Source organism: Caenorhabditis briggsae (assembly GCF_000004555.2).
Source record: "Caenorhabditis briggsae complete genome, chrI, whole genome shotgun sequence".
Taxonomy (NCBI): Eukaryota; Metazoa; Nematoda; class Chromadorea; order Rhabditida; family Rhabditidae; genus Caenorhabditis; species Caenorhabditis briggsae.
Genome location: NC_013489.2, coordinates 182,293 through 200,698, shown reverse-complemented (window position 1 = coordinate 200,698; position 18,406 = coordinate 182,293). Strand labels below are relative to the sequence as shown.

At 40.5% G+C, this 18,406-nt stretch overlaps 3 protein-coding genes across 3 annotated transcripts; all 3 read right to left on the bottom strand.

Moving 5' to 3' along the window:
* Nucleotides 1–58: 58 nt before the first annotated feature.
* Nucleotides 59–4,041, bottom strand: CBG11865 (the record flags this gene model as incomplete). Its single annotated transcript, XM_045241355.1, is given in 10 exon segments — nucleotides 59–248; nucleotides 676–896; nucleotides 1,082–1,195; nucleotides 1,361–1,594; nucleotides 1,973–2,064; nucleotides 2,826–2,916; nucleotides 3,266–3,282; nucleotides 3,429–3,433; nucleotides 3,937–3,938; nucleotides 3,955–4,041. 10 exon segments carry the CDS (start codon nucleotides 4,039–4,041, stop codon nucleotides 59–61), a joined length of 1,053 nt encoding a protein of 350 aa, XP_045094688.1.
* Nucleotides 4,042–5,712: 1,671 nt separating this feature from the next.
* Nucleotides 5,713–13,713, bottom strand: Cbr-capg-1 (the record flags this gene model as incomplete). Its single annotated transcript, XM_045241305.1, has 13 exons — nucleotides 5,713–5,813; nucleotides 6,221–6,575; nucleotides 6,874–7,044; nucleotides 7,282–7,462; nucleotides 8,065–8,597; nucleotides 8,661–8,771; nucleotides 9,372–9,951; nucleotides 10,001–10,415; nucleotides 11,082–11,405; nucleotides 11,469–11,748; nucleotides 12,266–12,571; nucleotides 12,677–12,779; nucleotides 13,361–13,713. The coding sequence occupies 13 exons, from the start codon at nucleotides 13,711–13,713 to the stop codon at nucleotides 5,713–5,715; spliced, it is 3,813 nt and encodes a 1,270-aa protein (XP_045094687.1).
* A 1,046-nt stretch (nucleotides 13,714–14,759) lies between these two features.
* Nucleotides 14,760–17,487, bottom strand: Cbr-coh-4 (the record flags this gene model as incomplete). The annotated part of the gene is made up of 11 exons (XM_002638625.1): nucleotides 14,760–14,896; nucleotides 14,948–15,051; nucleotides 15,106–15,402; nucleotides 15,513–15,717; nucleotides 15,879–16,011; nucleotides 16,058–16,267; nucleotides 16,367–16,685; nucleotides 16,739–16,893; nucleotides 16,943–17,124; nucleotides 17,177–17,376; nucleotides 17,426–17,487. 11 exons carry the CDS (start codon nucleotides 17,485–17,487, stop codon nucleotides 14,760–14,762), a joined length of 2,004 nt encoding a protein of 667 aa, XP_002638671.1.
* Between the last annotated feature and the right edge of the window lie 919 nt (nucleotides 17,488–18,406).

The window sequence follows — 18,406 nt, the reverse complement described above, 5'->3', positions numbered from 1 at the left end:
ATTTCATTTTTAGACCACGCCCCTTTTGATCAGAAGGAGAAAAAACAACGAAAAAAGGTTAAAGATCGGTGGCTAGAATGACGACTTTGTTCGGTATGAATCCCTGCTTCTCATCGGCTATCCGGACCGCCCATAGCCAATCGTCGACTGGCTTGCCGGTGCAACGAATCCATTCACCCGGACGGACGGTCAGGTCGAGAGGTGATCGACCGGCGAATGGTTCGACCACGAGGAGATTTTCGTTTTCCCTGAAAAGGTAGGAAATTTAAAATTCTTGAAGTTCTGAAGCCCCGGGAAATTTGAAAAATTCGAGCCACAAAATTTTTGTTCAGCGGAGCGCATTTTAAATGCAAAAACAACCAATTCGGACAAATTCTAGTTTTGTACTCCTCGTGGACAAGTCGTTGGCGGGAAATTTGAAATTTTTGAAAGTTGGGTCATGATTATACTCATTTTGAAGCTCTCAGAGAGCTAATTCTGAATATCTGACGTTGCGAATAAAGAAAGTGCGCTCTATTAGAGATTTTGGATTTTGGACTCCTCGTGGACAAGTTTCAGCGAGAAATTTGAATTTTTTGGGGTTTCCACTGAAAAAATCATTTGAAATTTCGAATTTTTGGCGATTCCACAGCTTCCAGAACTTTCAGAACTGCTGAAAAATCAATAATTCCTCACCACTTCTCCTTTGGCACACGATTCTGAATTTCGCGATGCTCATCTGGAATTTTCAAATTTGCCACCGGCACAAATCCCGATTGGTTCTCAGAATTTCGAATATAAATCCATTCGGGATCTGAGAAATTCAGAATTGTGACAATTTCCCCTTCTTTGACGGTGATGTCATCTGGAGCGGACGCATCGAAGCTCGACAGAATTTGAGCTTCACAGATTTCGTCCTGGAACAAAAAATTTTGAATTTGGTTGCAATATTCGAATTCAGCTTCTCAAGAGCTTCAAAACAAGTATCACCATGGCCTATCTACGAATACTTTCAAATTTGCCGCCAACGACTTGTCCACGAGGAGTCCAAAACTCAAAATGTCTAAAAGAGCGCGCTTTTTTCGAAATTCAAATTTCCCACCATTTTGAAAACCTCCCCCTCTTCTTTTTGTACTGGCAAACTGTCGATGAAACGCTGCAAGTTCGACTTCTCCCATTTTCGATCCAATGTTGTTCCAGCAGTTCCAACTTTCTTCTGAAATTTGAAAAAAACGTTTCCAAAACCAAAAATTTAGAATCGGCTCATCGTGAGCTTCAAAATGAGTATAATCATGACCCAACTCCAAAAAGTTTCAAATTTCCCGCCACAGCTTGTCCACGAGGAGTACAAAACTCAAAATGTCTAATAGAGCGCCCTCACCTTGTCCACAACTTCTTTCTTCGAATTTCGCGCATTCAGCAACAATTTACAGTATGTCTGTGGAACGAATCCTTTCCTTCCATCCGAAACTTGCACATAAATCCATTGATCGTCTCGGTAGAGCGCTTTTACTGTCGTGCCACGTGTCACACTAATCTCATCGGCTACCTGGAATGGAGCGCGTTTTCTATTTTCATATTTAATAGCCTTAAAATAAACATAGTCATGGATAAGCTCCAAAATTTTTGATTGTCCACGAGGAGTACAAAAAAGAGCAACTTTTGAGCAATTTAAGGTTTTCTGAAAATCTCAAATTACTCATGACTCGCTTATTTCTCAAACTTTCAAAATCAAACCTTCATTATATTGCTCAGCTAGCCGAGAGCTTTCAAATGAGCCTAAACACGACTAGATTCGCTTAGCTTTGAGTTTAAATCTAACAAACCGCGACGCGACCGCAACGCGTAGGTCAAAACTCCAAATAGCGCTAGACTAGTCGTGTTTGGGCTTATTTCGAAGCTCTCAGCAAGCTGAGCAAGATTTAATAAGTTTTATGACGAAAATTTCAAGAAATGAGCAAGCTGTGAGCTATGTGCAAATATGAGAACCTACAGTAGCCGTGAAGTTTTTGGTGAGCTGTCCCGGTGTATATGGATCAAAGTGTTCCACTTGCATACTATCCACCCAGCCGCCATTTTCCGGAGCTAAAAATATGTTTTTGAACATTTTTAGAAATTCTACAGTAATCCTCAAAAAGAGATGTTACCTCTCCCAGCCAAAACTTTCCAGAAAATGCTTCGAATTCCCATTTTTTGGAAAAATTAGAAAATTTAGATATTGTTGGGACAAGAAAAATTTTCGGCTCTTTTGGCTCAATGTTTGGAAAGTGTCAGAAAATTTCCCCGATTTGTTTGTTTTCGATTCCCGTCGATTTCCCCAAAGATTCGAAGAGTCGAAAACACCGGAAACTGAAAAAAAAACCTATTTTCTGGGTTTAGTTACTCAGGTAAACGATTCTGAACTAGATCTGACTTTATTCGGAATTAGATCTGGGTTCGTTCGTAAATAGAAGTGGCATGATCTAATACAGAATTTAGCTTATCTAATTCCGAACGAACACCGAATGAACTACGAACGAATTAGATCTAATTCCGAACAGACCAGCGGGATTTCGGAGCATCGTAGCGCGCACTTTTCAATTTTTGTTTTCTTTTCAACGCCATTCACTTTATTTATAATAAAATTTATTAAAAAAGAAAACAGAACAAGTATGAGAAAAAGAAAAACATAGATTAAAATGTAGTTATAGGAAATCGGAACGAAAATGAGGGGTGTGATACAAATGAATGAATGGGATCAGCAAAAAAGAAAACGATGAGATCAGCGAGAATAATGGGAACATTGAGATAAGAAAAAAAAAGTGACGAAATTTATGAAAAAAACATCTCAATTCGAATTCATCCGCTCGTCCATATTTTCGATTTTGAAAATTCTCTTGTCATAGTTTTCGGTTGTAGATAAGATGGATATTCTTTATGAAATGAATGTTGATTTAACTGAAAAAAGAAGATTTTGGCTTTGTGATGTTGATAATAAACTTACTTGAGCCATTTCAATATAATTTCCGTACTCAAATCTTTGCAAATCCAAATAAATTCATATCAGAGCAGTTGTTTTATACAACAAATCCCAAATTTTTGAATCGTTTTAATCGGGTCATGACACATTCGGTTGAGAGCCTGCAATTTCACGCATGTTTCTTTGTCCACCAGACTTTCGAAAACTAACCTGCTCATGACAAGACACGGCTTCCGAAAGTAAGGCCTTCTCGACTTGTGTAAATTGAGCTCACTATCAGAGCAATTTATCATCTCTTTTTTCTTGTTTTTTTCGGTGATCCCTTGCATCGTTTTTACGTAATCCTTCAAGCTGAAAAAGGCAAAAATTATCTTACCTGCAGAGTTTTCTCCGAATTTAAAATCTTCAAAATCGTCGTATTTTTGTCGATTCATAGAATTACTGTCTTCTATAGAAGTCGTATATATAAATTGAACTTTGAATATTCAGCTGTTCCTAAAAAAATTCACCTAAAATTTTGCAAAAACGTGCACAACACATTAAAATATGTTCCAGAAAAATAGTTTAAATAATTGAGCGAAAAAAAAGGCAAAAGTTGAGAGAAATACCCATTTTCCTGACGAAAAAAATTTAGGACAACAAAAAAACAAAACGATTCATCCGCGGCAGCTGAGTCATTGATGGCGCATTTCTCGTGGCAACTTCGGTATTAGATCTAGTCCATATCTAATTCCGAATGAACTCAGATCTAATTCAGAATTTCGAGTTATTCGATCTAATTCCGAATGAAGTCAGATCTAATTCAGAATCGTTTACCTGAGTACAACGTAAGCGCGCTCTACTGAACGTTTTTAGTTTTGGACTCCTCGTGGACAAGTTATGGCGGGAAATTTGAAATTTTTGAAGTCCAGAGTCATGATTATACTCATTTTGAAGCTCACGATGAGCCGATTCCAAATTTGTAGGTTATGGAAATGTTTTTTCTCTTTTCTCTTCACTCCTCCTCCAGCTGAAGCTGCTTTGCGAGCAGCCTTGCTCGCCAGCTGCGCTCTTGGAGCCTTTCCTCCGGTCGACTTACGCGCGGTTTGCTTTGTACGAGCCATGTCGGTTGTTCCTGGAAAAATTACAAAAATAAAAAGACAAATTTCCCGAGAAGGTTCGAACCCGCGAACTCTAGATCGACAGGCAAAAGAGTTAGCCATTGAGCTAGTGCTCACACTAGAGAGAAGGGCGCGGAAGCCGTATAAGAAAGGGGAGGAAAGGAGAAGGCGCGCGGGGAAGTCGCTGGAGAATTTTGACGGATGAAAAAAGATGAAAAAAGTCAACTTTTGGGCTGAACATCCAAAAATACTCAGTTTTTTGGAATTTTTAAAATTTTTCTTTCAAAGAAAAAATATGAAAATTGAAAAAAAAACTGCATAAAAATGTAACGGTGCCAATTAGCTGAATAGGACTCAACAGTCAGAAAATAGACGTGACAAGTCGGAAGGTCACATAGAAAGTAGTTCATTGGGTCGCGGAATTAATTCTGAAAATTTGAAAAATTCAAAAATCCCAAAATTCCGAAATTCAAAAAACCAAAAACAATCCAAAAAAATCTGAAATCCCAAAAACTTCAAAAAACTCAAAAAATTCAAAAATTCAAAAACACAAAAATCCCAAAAATTCGAAAAAAATCCCAAAATTTTGAAAAATTCGAAAAATTCAAAAAAAATCAAAAAAATCTAAACTTTCAGATTCCATATTCATTCAGAAAATACGAAAAAAAATCAAATAGATCACTTCGAAAGTATTCACGTCTTCTTCTTCTTAAAATTCTCCACATCATTGAATTTCGGAAATCTGAAATTTTCAGAAAATTAGGCTCCGCCCCTTTTTTGTTCTAATTCAGATTCAAAAAGTGAGGCCCCGCCCTTTTTTTCCAAAGCTCCGCCCCCTTTTCACCTCTTCGTCCTGACTGGCCACCAATTTGTATCTTCGGCACATTGAAATCGAAGTGAACACAATGAGGATTACTGTAGTTCCAATCGAAAAACACCCATAAACAAACCAGAAACGATAGTAGGTCCCACCATCTGGCTTCGCCACCGTAATCTGGAATTTTTTGAAAAAAATGTTGCTGAAACTTTTTTTTTGAATTTTCAAATTTGGAAATTTTTGATTTTTTTCAAAAATTCGAATCCAAAATTAATAGTTCATCATTATCATTGGAAATAAATCAATAAACGATTGCACAGAAGAAAATTGGATCAAATCACAAAAGATCCAGGATTACTGTAGTTTTCGTGGTGGGACCCAACAAAAAAAAATTACATTGAATGCGTTTGTCGAATCGGTGATAATGAGAAGAAGAAGGGGAATGGTGATAAGAGAAGGAAGAGGAGATTTTTGCATTTTTTTGAAACTAAAATGACAAAAAAAAACGAGCGGGAAATTTGAATTTTTGGTATTCAGGTGGGAAAATCCGACGTGGAGAGAGATTTTTTGGTAAAAAATGGGCGGGAAATTTAAATTTGAGATTCTTCCAGGCCTTTTTTGTACTGAAATATAAACTGGTAAAAATAAATAGAATACAGATATTATGCATGGAAAACAAAAGGAGAGATCGCAGAAATTACAGTACTGTGGGGTGTCGACTGGAAGAGGAGGGGGGACTTTTGGGGAGATTTTAAGACGAAAAATTAGGTAGAAATTCGAGATTTTTAAAGAAAACTGGGGGAAACTTGAGATTTTGGGACGAATAAATGGGGTTTAAAAAAAGTTGAAAAAATCAATTAATTAAGTCTTCGCGCACTTCTTGGCGGCATTGTACGCATCGGTGTGGCTGATGCAGTACGTGATGATGGACGAGTCGCCGTCATTGGACGAGATGGTTCTGGAAAAAACAAAATTTTAATTGGCTTCAAATTATAAAAGCTAGGCTACAAGGACTACAAACTACAATGTGTACTGAAAAATGTTTTATTCTAGGTAATCTCCGCCCCCTTCAATGGATAGATTCAACCCCTTTGTCCTATCTAAACTCCGCCTCGTTTTCTTACTAAATATACCAATTTTTCGGCCTAGTCCCGCCATTTTTTTCTTTTTTCTAGTTAAGCTCCGCCCCCTTATCCCTTTTCCCTATGCTTTAAAAAATGTAAAAAATGTAAGCTCCGCAACTTTTTTCTTATTTACGCTTCTCCTCTTTTCCCAATCAAGCCCCGCCCCTTTTCTAGTGTCAAGAACTGTTTTAGAGCCACAATTTCGAAAATGTCCAGCTAAGCCCCGCCCCTTTCCACTCACTTTTGCCTGCTTTCACCGGTGGACTGGCCATTAGCTCTTCCGCATCTTTTCTGCTCTTCTTCTGTGCAGACGCTGGCGCTTTTCTTGGCGTCGGCGCCGCCCGTGTGCGTTTTGGTTTGACAGTTGATGGTCCCGGTTGATTATCGTCATCTGAATCCTCGTTGTCCTCCTCCTGAATCCCATCCAACGTTGCTGTCGCTTTGGCCGTACGTCGTGTTGGGCGGAGTTCTGATACTGTAGATGGCATCTCCTCGATATCACCATCGTCCATATTTAGGCCGAGGAGCTTGGCGATTTTTCGCTGAACACGACGAATTTCGTTACGATGCGAACGTTCCATGTCCTCGCCGTTGAGCTGCAAAGTTGGAAAAGTCTGTTGGTTTTTATGTCCGAGAATCGAGGATACAGTAATCCTGTTTGCGTAATTTTTGGTCAAAAATTAGAGAATTTGACTTGATCAAGTTAAGCAAAAGCCCGGTAATTTGGAGCCCATTTATCTCATTTCCTGTAAAAGATATCAAAAATTGGTCAACTGATAAAATGTCTCTAATATTCTCAGCAACATTTTATCAGTTGACAAATTTTTGATATCTTTCACAGGAATCAAGATAATTGAGCTCAACGTTCGAATTTCCTGATTCTTGAAAACTCACCTCCATTGAGCACTGAAGATCCGTATGATATTTGGTGAGCACCTGTCGACTGAAGCTCTCGAATTCAATGTGTGGCAGGGCGGCGAGATAGAAATCGACGAGATTCGTCGCACTGCGTCCATGGATTTCGTCCAAAATGTCGTCGAATAGCTCGATGTGCGACGGTTGGAACTGCAAATATCGATTTTTATCATCAAACTCCGCCCCCTTTTAGTCTTTTGGCTCCGCCCAATTTTCCGAAAACTCAGGAATTCGAAATCCTACAAATTTCGAAGTACAAAAATCCATTGATCTCTAAAGGACTTTTAGAGATTTTCATATTTTTCAAAGGCTCCGTCCACTTTTTCAAAAATTTAAATTCTTGCATTTCAGCTCCGCCCCTTTGACTCTGCCCACTTTTCCACATACATTTTTCTGCATGTCAGCCGGAAGCACCGTATGACGTGTCAGAGCTGCAAACGCGTGAGCACATCGCTTCAGCTTCGGGAATAGCTCGTTGCGATTTTCAGTGAGAAGACCAACGTCGGCGGTGTTGGTCCAGAGGGAGAAGAATCGACGGAACGATCGGACGACGACGAGTTGGTTGCGTCTGAAATCAGAAATTTCGAATTATAGGATTTTAAGGACATGGTGGCCTAACTTTTGCAAGTTTAGTTTTCTAGGACACCATGGGAAATGGTATAGAAATAGTCTAAAATGCACCTGGTGTTTTCTAGGTCATTTTCTATGATGGCCTAGGAAACTCAACTTGCATACGTTAGGCCACCTTGTTAAAATGACTCAGAAAGCACATAAAATGAAAGTCAAGCCATTTCTAGGCCATTTTAACAGTGGACTAACTTTCAAAAATTGAGTTTTCTAGGCCGCTATGGTAAATGACCTAGAAAACATACCAAGGGAATATCAGGCCATTTTTGAGAATGGCTGCCTAGAAAACTCAACTTGCAAAAGTTAGGCCACCATGATAAATAGTCTAGAAAACACATCAGGCGAATATCATGCTATTTTTAGGTCGTTTAACACGGTGGCCTAACTTTTGCAAGTTGTTTTTTCTAGGCCATCATAGTAAAATAGCCTAGAAAACGCATCAGGTGAATATCAGGACATTTCTAAGTCATGGTGGCCTAGAAAACTCAAAGTTAGGCCACCATTTTCCACTAGAAATCAGTTGAAAATAGCTCAAAAACTCACTGATTCATGGAGCAGAAGAATTGGAGTGTAACGAGGATCGTGGATCGAAGTCTAGCACTATAGTGATCCGTAATTTTGAACGAAGCTCTGTACATCAACGTAACAATACATCTCTGCCAAGCGGGACAAGTCGGATCGATTTTCGAATTCAAAAGTGTTCGACACAGTGCTTCAACAGTTCGAACCAAAATTTCCGATCCGGATTTATGTTGATCCGAACAGATGATATCAGCGAAGAACGTCGGTGTGTTCTCCGCGTTCTTCCAGTGCTCCAACGGCGGCTCGTACAGTTTATCCGTGTATTTATCGGGATTCTCAACGAACATATCGGCCAGTGCGAGGACCACCGATGCTTGAACCATGTGCTCTTCTGGGGTCACCGGATCGTGGCGAGCCAGTTTTTGGAAGTGGAAGTCAGCCATTTCACGGAAATCGTCGGCGACAAGGTCGAAATCGTAGCAGCCAATGATTCCGAGACACTCGATTGCGCAGATTTTGGTGGAGTCGTCTTTGGCTTTGGTTTGGGCGCGGAGCTGAAAAAAAAGGCATGAAAAATGGTCATTTTGATAATTTTCAGTCGAATTTCAGCTACAAACCTTCTCCCGATACCGATCATCATATTCTGGAATCCATTCTTTCAGCAGTGCCAACTTCAGACAGCAATTGAGCACTTTTATCTCGTATTGATCGATGTGACGGTTGACGAGCTGCAAATATGAAATTTCTAAACTTCCAACAGCTTCTGGAGCCTTCTAGAATCTTCCGCGACCTTTCAGAAGCATTTAGAGACTTCTAAAATGCTCCAGAATCGTCTAGAATCTTTCATAGTGCTCCAGAATCTTCCAAAAGCTTCTAGAGCCTGTTATAATGTTCCAGAATGATCCATTATATTCCAGAAATCTCCGACAACTTCTATAACCTTCAAAAAACTTCCAGAAACTTCCAAGGGATTCTAGAATTCTCTCGAATCTTCTAGAGCCTTCCAGATCGTTCTAGAATGTTCCAAAAACCAACTAGAATGTTTCAGAATCGTCTAGAATCTTTCAGAGTATTTCAGAGTCTTCCGACAGCTTCTAGAATTATCCAGAAACTTCGGGAATCTCCAAAAACCTTCCAGCGTCTTCCACAAGCTACTACTAGAGCGTTCTAGTATCTTCTAGAATCTTCCAGAATCATTCGAAATGTTCCCGAGTCTTCCAGAATCTTCTAAACACCTTCCAGAACCTTTCAAAAGCTTCTGGAGTCTTCTGCCTTCCAGGGCCTTCCAGAACCATCTAGAATCTTCCAGAATCTCCCTCCACACTCACATCCTTCTCCTTCTTCTTCGGCGTCCCCCCGGCGGCAATCTCATTTCTCCAATCCCTCCTAAACTTCTGCTCTCCAATCAAAACCGTTCCCTCGAGCACCGGAAAATGATAACCATCGTATTTGTCTCTCATCTCACTGGTCCGCGCGCAAATCAGTGAAAACAACTCATGCGGATCGTCTTTATAGAATTGCCCCAGCTCCTGGACGATGATATCCATCACCTTCTTCTGATAAAACGGATTCATCAACATTGAGATGAGCAACTGCTTGTAGGCGTCGAGACCAGACTGATCCTGTTGACAGTACTTCAACACCGGGAGGTAATTCTCCATAATCGACATTTGCACTACATAGACGTCGTCTTCAAATCCTTCATGATATCCTCCGCCAGACGGTGGGACCTCCTCCTCTTTGACTCGATTCAAAAACGTCTCCAAACTCTCGCACATGGTACCCAACGGGTGGGTGAAACGACTCATCGCGTGGAATTTGTCTCCTTCGTTTCTGGCTCGATCGGACATGTACTCGACGAGACAGCGCCAGAACATCACCATCGCGCGGGTCGTGTTGGTGTCTTGGCTGAAAAAAGCAGTTCAGTTTGGCTAAAAAAGGATTTTTAAAAACTCACTTATCAGCGTTCAACGGATTATCAACCAACAACGTATCAATCGTCGATTTCGTCACCAACGGAACCGGACAATTCGGTTGGGTCTCCTTCAGATCCACAACGATTTGCTCAGCAAACGTGCTAATTGGCTCCGCATGACACAGGTACATATGACGAATAACATCCAACAAATGGGTCATCATTCTGCGAAGATTTAGGTGACTCTCCATACTATCCACCATATGAACAAGCCATAGAAGGCAGAGTCCCTGTCCAGCAAGAATATATCCTTTTCCTGTTGGCGGTGGGATGGCTTCCTCATCGTCTGGACCGCGCATCGGGACCACATCTTGTTGTTTGGCCTTGTTGACGTATCGGCGGGCAAGACGAGCCACCCACTCACGGAGCACCATCTTTGCGGCATCTCGAACGGCCGCTGGAAATGGGAATGTTGTTTTTTGGGGTCACTGGGACCGTCTCCGGCCGTCTCAGAGCGTCTAGGGCCATCTAGGGGCGTCTAGAGCTGTCAAAGCCGTCAGCAAAGACATTAGAGATGACTAGAGACATTTAGGGTCGTCACTAGAGCATATAAGGGTCATTAGGATCGTCTAGGGCCTTCTAAGGCAGTCAGTAGGGTTGTCTAGGCTATTAGGGTCCATAAGGCTGTTAGAATGATCGTGAATGATGACTAGGGTCATCTGAAGTCGTCTAAGGAGTCACCAGGGCAGTTGGAGGTCACTAGAGTACTTTAGGGTCGTTAGAAGGGCCTTTAGGTGTCACTAGGTCCATCTAGGGCCATCTAGGCTGTCATTAGGGACGTTAGATGTTACTAGGACTGTTAAAAAAGCCGTTAGGGGTCTCGAGGGCCGTCAGGTGTGACTAGATCCATACTAGATCCATCTAGGGCAGTCTAGGGTCGTCTAGGGGACAGTAGGAACGGCTTAGTCGTCTAAGGCCATCTAGGGCCGTCAAGGTGATCACTAGGACTGTCTAGGGCTATCTAGCTGTTGGAAGGGTCGTTAGAGGCCATCAGGACTGTCACCAGGGCCATCTAGATCACTAGAAGGGGATTACGGTATCTCTCTTTCTCTAAATATCTTACGTTCATGATCCTTGAAACACATGTCGACGAGCACGACCTTCTCCCTACAATCCCGATGTGGTCTCATTTTGCCCAACTGCTCGAGTGCAGCTACTCGGACGATTGTCGATTTGTCGTAGTAGGCGATGTCGGAGACAAGCTGAAGGTCTTCGTCACGTGGCATGAAGGATTGTATAGCGACCAGGCGGCACTCCCAAGACATGTCACGGCAAGAGCGGGTCAGCACTGAAAAGTTTGAAATAAAAATGCCCAAAAATGGTTCAAAATCCATGAAAAATAGACCAAAGATAATGGAAAATGACCCAAAATGCATGAAAAAATGGTCTAAAATCTATGAAAAGTCCAAAAATCATGAAAAATGGTTCAAAATCCACAAAAAAAACTCACACTCCCTGGCACTGGACTCCCGTCCCTCAACTGGCCATGCCGATGGAATGGCACAATTCTGGATCACTCCCATTCCTTTGATCGCTGGGATTCTGGCGCTCGCCTCCTTATCCAACAACGCCCTCTTCAGGACCGCAAACAGACGATAGGCTCCTTCGAGTGGGAATCCCGAGAAGTTCTCGCCCGTCAGTTGGCGATTGTGCGTTTTTCCAGTCTCGAATATGTAGCTGACGCAGCACGAGGCGTTGATTCGTGACGCGACACTCTCGCTTTCGGACCACTGAAAAATGGAGAATGTGGAATCTAATAGAAGCCCCACTTAATCGTCAACTTTGAGCTCAATTATCTCAATTCATGTGAGAGATGTCAAAAATTTGTCAACTGATAGAATATTGCTGATATCATGGTAAACATTTTATCAGTTGACAAAATTTTGATATCTCTCAAAGGAATCGAGATAATTGAGCTCAAAGTTAACTAACTGGGTGAATTTTAAGGCATCCAAAGTTGACGATTTTCCACTAGAAATCGGTGAATTTTAAAGCCAATTTTGATCAAGTTTTAGTCAAAAAAATAGGTTCAAAAATAACAAAACTGGCTCAAAATCCAACAAAAAATGACACAAAAAATCAGTTATTCGATTGGAAAGTCTAATTTTCGTTCAATTTTCGAAGCATTTTCCTTTTGCGATTTCTGACGAATTTTTAGTCAATAACAAAACACAAACATGTCAAAAAATAGCTTATTTTCAGGCATATTTGGATTCAATTCTTGGCTAGAAATTGATGAAAAATAGCTTCAAAAATCACAAAAATCTTGTCACTCACACTCTCCACCAATCCCAATACAAAGTGGAAGAACTCTTGATTGTAGCCCAGAACCAGCAGCTCAATCGCCACCATCGCAACCATTTTGTAGACTCTCGCACGGTTTTCGGCTACAGTAACCTCCTCGAACATCATCACTAGACGAGCGTCGAGCTCCATGAAGAACTCCTTGACCAGATTCCATTTCTTGTGACGCGTGTTGTTGGCCTGTAAGAGAGAAAGGTGTGCATTTTGGGGATAATTTTCTCGATTTTTGGCAATTTTCATCGAAAAAATCTATAAGAATCGATAAAAATAAGCTAAAATTGACTGTTTCCGGTCATTGTGGACCAAATTTCATGGAATTTTTGCCAGACTTCTCGAATGCTTTCGAATTCTTACCCTTTTAAAAGCGACAATCATCTTTTGAGATGCGATAATCAGCTCTTCCCCGATATTGTCTCGAGCCTGAAACGCCTGACGAACCGAATCGATGACTCCTTTTCTGAAATTTTGAAAAAAATTATTCAAATTTCAGTGATTTTCTGGCTTCACATAGCGATTTTCGGAGCTAAAAATCCCGAAATTTTTTAATTTCCTAATGAAATTGACAAAAAAAAATGCCATTTTTGAGGAAATTTCGACTAGAAAACGACTGAAATATGCCCAGAAACATGATTTTCTTGTCAAAAATGGACAATTTTGTCGAAAAAACAGGACTTTTTGAAGCCATTTTCAGCAAATTTTCGGTCAAAAATTGAAATTTTTAGAAATTTCTGACAGAAAAAGTATTGTTTGTTGGAAAATCACTATTTTTGTTGAAAAAATGTGATTTTGAAGTTGAAAAAGAGACAATTTTACAGGCAGTTTCAATGAATTTTTGGCAGGAAAAAAATAAAAATAAAACGATTTCGAAGCTGAAAATAAAGAATTTCAGAGCCATTTCAATTTCCAGTAGAAAATTACAAGTTTTAGCAATAATTGACCGAAGAAACCATGATTTCCTAATAAAAGCATCATTTTTAGGTACTTTTTGAGCAGATAAATGCGCTTTTGAGCTTGAAAAAGGCCAATTTCCTGACTCACTTAACCAATCTGCCAGTCTGAACCAACATCTTCTGATCTCCAGTCATATCTGGCGTAACTTTAGTGTATCTCATTCGAATTTCCAATCCCTGAATGGTTCGATCATCATAAACATTCGTATCATGCTCCTGTTCAATAAGTTGGACATCCTCGCCGTCTGATGTCTCCTCTTCATCGTTATCAAAGTCGTCATCCATATAGTCTGGCATATTTCGATGTCTCTGATTATCTCGATCGTCGTCTCGATCTGGCGATTCCATTGGATCCACCTCATCGATTGGGTCTTCTTGACGATCTGGGGATTCTGGAAGTGCTGGAAGCGGGGGACCACGGACTCGCCTCTTTGGTGGCATCGCTTGAAATTTTCAGTTTGTCAGATGGATCTGGGACTTTGGAGCAAATTGGGAAAAAACTTGGAAAGTCAGGGAAATCGAATAAACGAGTGGGCGGAGCCTATTTTAAGCAAAAAAAAAGGAAATTTAGAGATTTTTCAGGCCGGAAAGTGCTGAAAATTTTTGAAATTACAACCTGGCAAATCGGGAAAGATGAAAAGAATATCGAGTGGAAAGGGGGCGGAGCCTATTTGAGGCGAAATTCCAATTTTTATTGTTTTTTAGGCTGAAAATAAGGCAATTTTCGACATGTTTCAGCACTTTTTTTTAGCGAAAATTCTTTTATTTTTAAAATTTTACAGCTCGAAAAAAAAACAACGAAAAAAGACTGGAAAATCGTTAAAAAATGCGGAATTTTTCAGATTTTCAGCAATTTTTAGACCAAAAACCTGCAATTCTTATAATTTAGTGGTTTTTCCACAATTTTTCACAACAAAATTTCTAATTTTTCGATACTTTTAAAGGCAAACACAAAAAAGAACGGAAAAAAGGAGACAAAAACAAGTTTCCCTAAAAAATGATCGATAAAGATAAGCAATAAGAGCAATTATATGAACTTATCCGGATTAAACTCCATGCAAACCAATGGAGCCAATCGCTAGCATGCGAAAATTTTGAATTAGCCGTGGAGCGCGTTTACCTTCGCGCCGGGCAGAAGAATCGATTGTCGGGGAGAGAGTCGGGGAATGAAGAAAAATCTCAAGAATTTAACAAAGTTTGCAAATTTATAAACAACAAAAATAGAATTTTATTAAAACAAAAAAAAGAGATGAAACATGATTAGGATGATACATGCACTGGGTGTGATTTTTTGAGAACCCGACAAAAAAAAATTAAAAAGAAAAATAATTTTTAAATACTAGAAAATGAAAACTAACTAGAAAATTCTACAGTAGACTAAATTTAACAAGACTTTCTGGCTTAGAAAAAAGACAAACTAAAAATCGACGAAAAATGTCGTAAAAACACATTATACAGACAAAAATGACAGAATTAATGGGGTCCAATTAAAAATCGCCATCGTCCATCTCCTCCTCCATTGCCAACACCGCCAAATCTTCGAAGTCTTCTGCCGAGAGCTGCACGTCGATTTGTCCAAATGGCGACACCTGAGTGACTTCGATGCGCCGGTTTTTGATGAGTTCTAGAAGAAGAATTTTCAGAAGAAGTCTCAGATTTTCAAAATTAAACTAACCAAGAACCACATAGAACGTCCTCGCAGCTTCTCGTCGAGATGTTGTTTCGATTGGAGTCATGCTGTCCAACTGGATCGGGTACGGGCTCTCCTCCTCACACTGTCTAAAATTTTCAGCGTTTTGCAGTGGAAAATGAAGCATTTCAGCCAAAACTCACCTCAAAAGCTCCTCGCGAATGGTGGCAGCCGACTTATCACCAGCTGATGGTGGTTCGAAAGTTTTGGAAGTCGGGAAAGGGTCTTCATCGAGCATGGCGTCGTCGTAGATCTTAGTGATATTGGATCCATTATCCTCTCTTCTAGGGAATTCAATCTCCTCTGGAACTTCTCCTGGCTCACGATGAACGTCTTCTGGTCTTGGAAAATCGAACTCTGGAGGGACGTCGTTATGGTCTCTTGGACGTTCCAAATCCTCCATATCGATACCATCGACGACTGGGCGGAGTGGAGATATTCTGAAAGAGGGAAAACAGTTGAATTTTGTTCTCCCGATACCCTAAAAATCAATTTGCTGGACAGTTGATTTTTGAGTCAAAAATTGGTTTTTTTAGGCTAAAATGCTTACACTGGCGACGTCTCCTTCAACGGCATCATGGAGACCTTCAGGTTCGACAAATCGATAGGCTCCAAATTTTTGTATTGTTTTGGACGACGAAAACCACTAGACGATTCGATTTCGTCTTCATCTTCAGACACAGTGTTGCCGGATATGCTTGAATTCGGCTTCTTATAACCCACATCCAACACGTCCCATGTATCCGCGTTGCGTCCTGAAAGCAGAAATTCTAGATGATCAGGGTCAAAAACTATTTTTTTTAGTTCGAAAATGACCAATTTTAGGTCGAAAAAAACCATTTTCAGGTCAAAAATATCGATTTTAGACAAAAATGAACGATTTTCAAGTCAAAAATCCAGAAAAAAAACTACTCACGATCTTTTATGAAGTAGGGAACAGATCTGAACAGCTCTTTGACTGCGCTCTTGGCTGCTGGCTTCACTCTGAGCATCTTGCCATCCTCGTAGTGGAGACTAGAGAAGTCCTCCATCATTCGATTCATCTCTCGCTGGAAATTCGAAATTTATAGGGTCTTCAGACAGTCAAAACCCTACCAATGGAATTCTGAACCGATTGTTATCGGCCTGCGTCGGGTCCACTTCTCCATTGTACACATCGAACTTGGCTTTCCGTGTGCTCTGCGGTGTTCTGAAGGGTGTTCGCTGGGGTGGTCTCGAAGGAAATGGAATATCGTCCAGGGAGATTTGCGATGGCAGTCGTGGGACATCGACCAGGGCAGAAGGAACGTCCAGGTTGTCGTTGTTCTGAAAAGATTATGTTGGTTTCGGGTCAAAAATGATCTTTAGACCGCTTCTCTTCGAAATTTGACCTAATTTTCGACAACTTTAGGACCAATTACTTACAATTCCGTGATTCCTGGCGTCTTCCATCTCATCCTCCATACTCCTACGTTCATCGACGAGTGGCAATCGTCCATAAAGAAGCACTTCGGCGAGATGAGGTCCCGGCTCGAATGTTCGTTCTCCCGATCGTCTCTTTTTCACTGGCGTCTGATGCGACTGCTGGATCATCTCGTCGCTTAGACGCTGGAACTCGAAATCGTCGTCGATGGGCGGTGCGAATGATTGTCGTGGCGGTGGTGGTGGAGCGTCGAAATCGAAGTCTTGGATCAGTTCCTCACGGTTTTTCGCGGCTGATGAGGATTGTTGATCGATAAATGTTCTGAAAATGATGATTTTGGGCTCAAAAACGAATTTTTCGGCAGAAAAACTGACTTATCAACTTGTGTGGCTTCTGATCCAAGGAATCCATAGAGCAGAGCAAGATCATCGACTGTGGCCGGTGCCAAATCATCGTCAATCTCGATGTTTTGGATTTGAGGCGTTCCCAAGACGTCGCGCATTGTGATGTCCTTCTTCAAGGCGACACTCTGAAAATTTCGATTTTAAAAAGTCCAGACAAGTTTTTTTGGTACTGACCACTGGACTTTTCATAGCGAATTCGTCCTCATCTGCTCCATTCGACCTTTTCTTCTTCTTCGGTGTCTTTGAGTTGTCAATGAGCCCGTTCTCCATCTGTTCGCGAGTTCTACGTCTTCTCTCCTCCTCCTCTGCGAGATAGGAAGAATAGGACAGGAGTTCTTTGGCTCGAATCGCATCACCTGGAAGAAAAACCCGTTTAAAAGTCAAAATTCCGGCAAAAATCCTGCTTACGCAAAAGTCTGGCGACCTGTGTACTCAACACAATCGTGTTGCCATAGACGAGATGGCAAGCATCGGTGAAACCGCTCTTTCTTCGACCCCTATCAAGATAGAGGCGAATAATGTGACTGGCTGCTGCCACATCGTGTCGCTGACAACTTCTGCGGCTTGTGTAGGTGCTCAGATTTCTTTGCGGTCCGAAGACTACGCCTCTGAAAAAATTTTCTTCGGAAAACGGGTTTTTTTTTCAAAAAATCCTACAATAAAAACTCTAGTACGGCTCGCTCCGGCGGTCTTAGCGGTATATCGAGGGCAAGTACCATGATATTCTGAAACTTTTTGAATTTTTTAATCAAAAAAGTAGAAAAAAAGCTGAAAAAACGTTGAAAAATCGCTGAAAACGGGTGAACACTCATTTTAAATTCAGACCAACTTCGAAAAGGAAATATTTTCAAAGGCGCAAGCTCTCCGTGACGAGACCTTCTAAATACCGTAATCCTGCTTAAAGGCGCATGCTTAAAATTGAACTTTCGTGGCGAAACCCGCAGAAAGGTCTAGATGGTTTTCGAATTTTTGAGCGGGAGTTTTTGAATTTTCTTTCATTTTTCACAGGACTCTAGTCGGTCCGTCTGGTCATTTTACTTCTTTTATTTGTACAGGTCCCATTTCTTGCCAAATTATCTATCTATTTCCCCCATGCATTGCAAGTAAATATATTATTATTATTCCTCATTTCACGGTCTCCCACAGAACATTTCCGAACTGCAAATTAAATTTTGATCTACAGAAAAAAATATTGGCGCGATTACAATTGCAGGTCTAAAACCATAATTTCAGATTTTTTTATCTGATTTTGCGGAGATTGAAGATGATTCAAATGATTCTTAAAAAACTAATTAGTGGTTATAGAATCCTGTATGGTCCTTTTCCGGAAGAAAACATTTCAAAAATGGTCATTTTCGAAAGTTATTTACAGTAAAAATGTATCTCCTCTTTCAGTTTTTGACATTTCTAGGAGTTCTATAGCTCAAAAGAACCGCAATGATTTACTCTTCATTTTGTATTGATGAATTTTTGATTTGTCTGATAAAACTTTTTTTTATAATCAAAAAACCTCACGAAATTGCACAAAATCACATTTTTTCGTTGTTTTTTAATCATAAAAAAAATTATATCAGACGAATCAAAAATTCATCCATACAAAATGAAGAGTAAATAATTGCGGTTCTTTTGAACTATAGA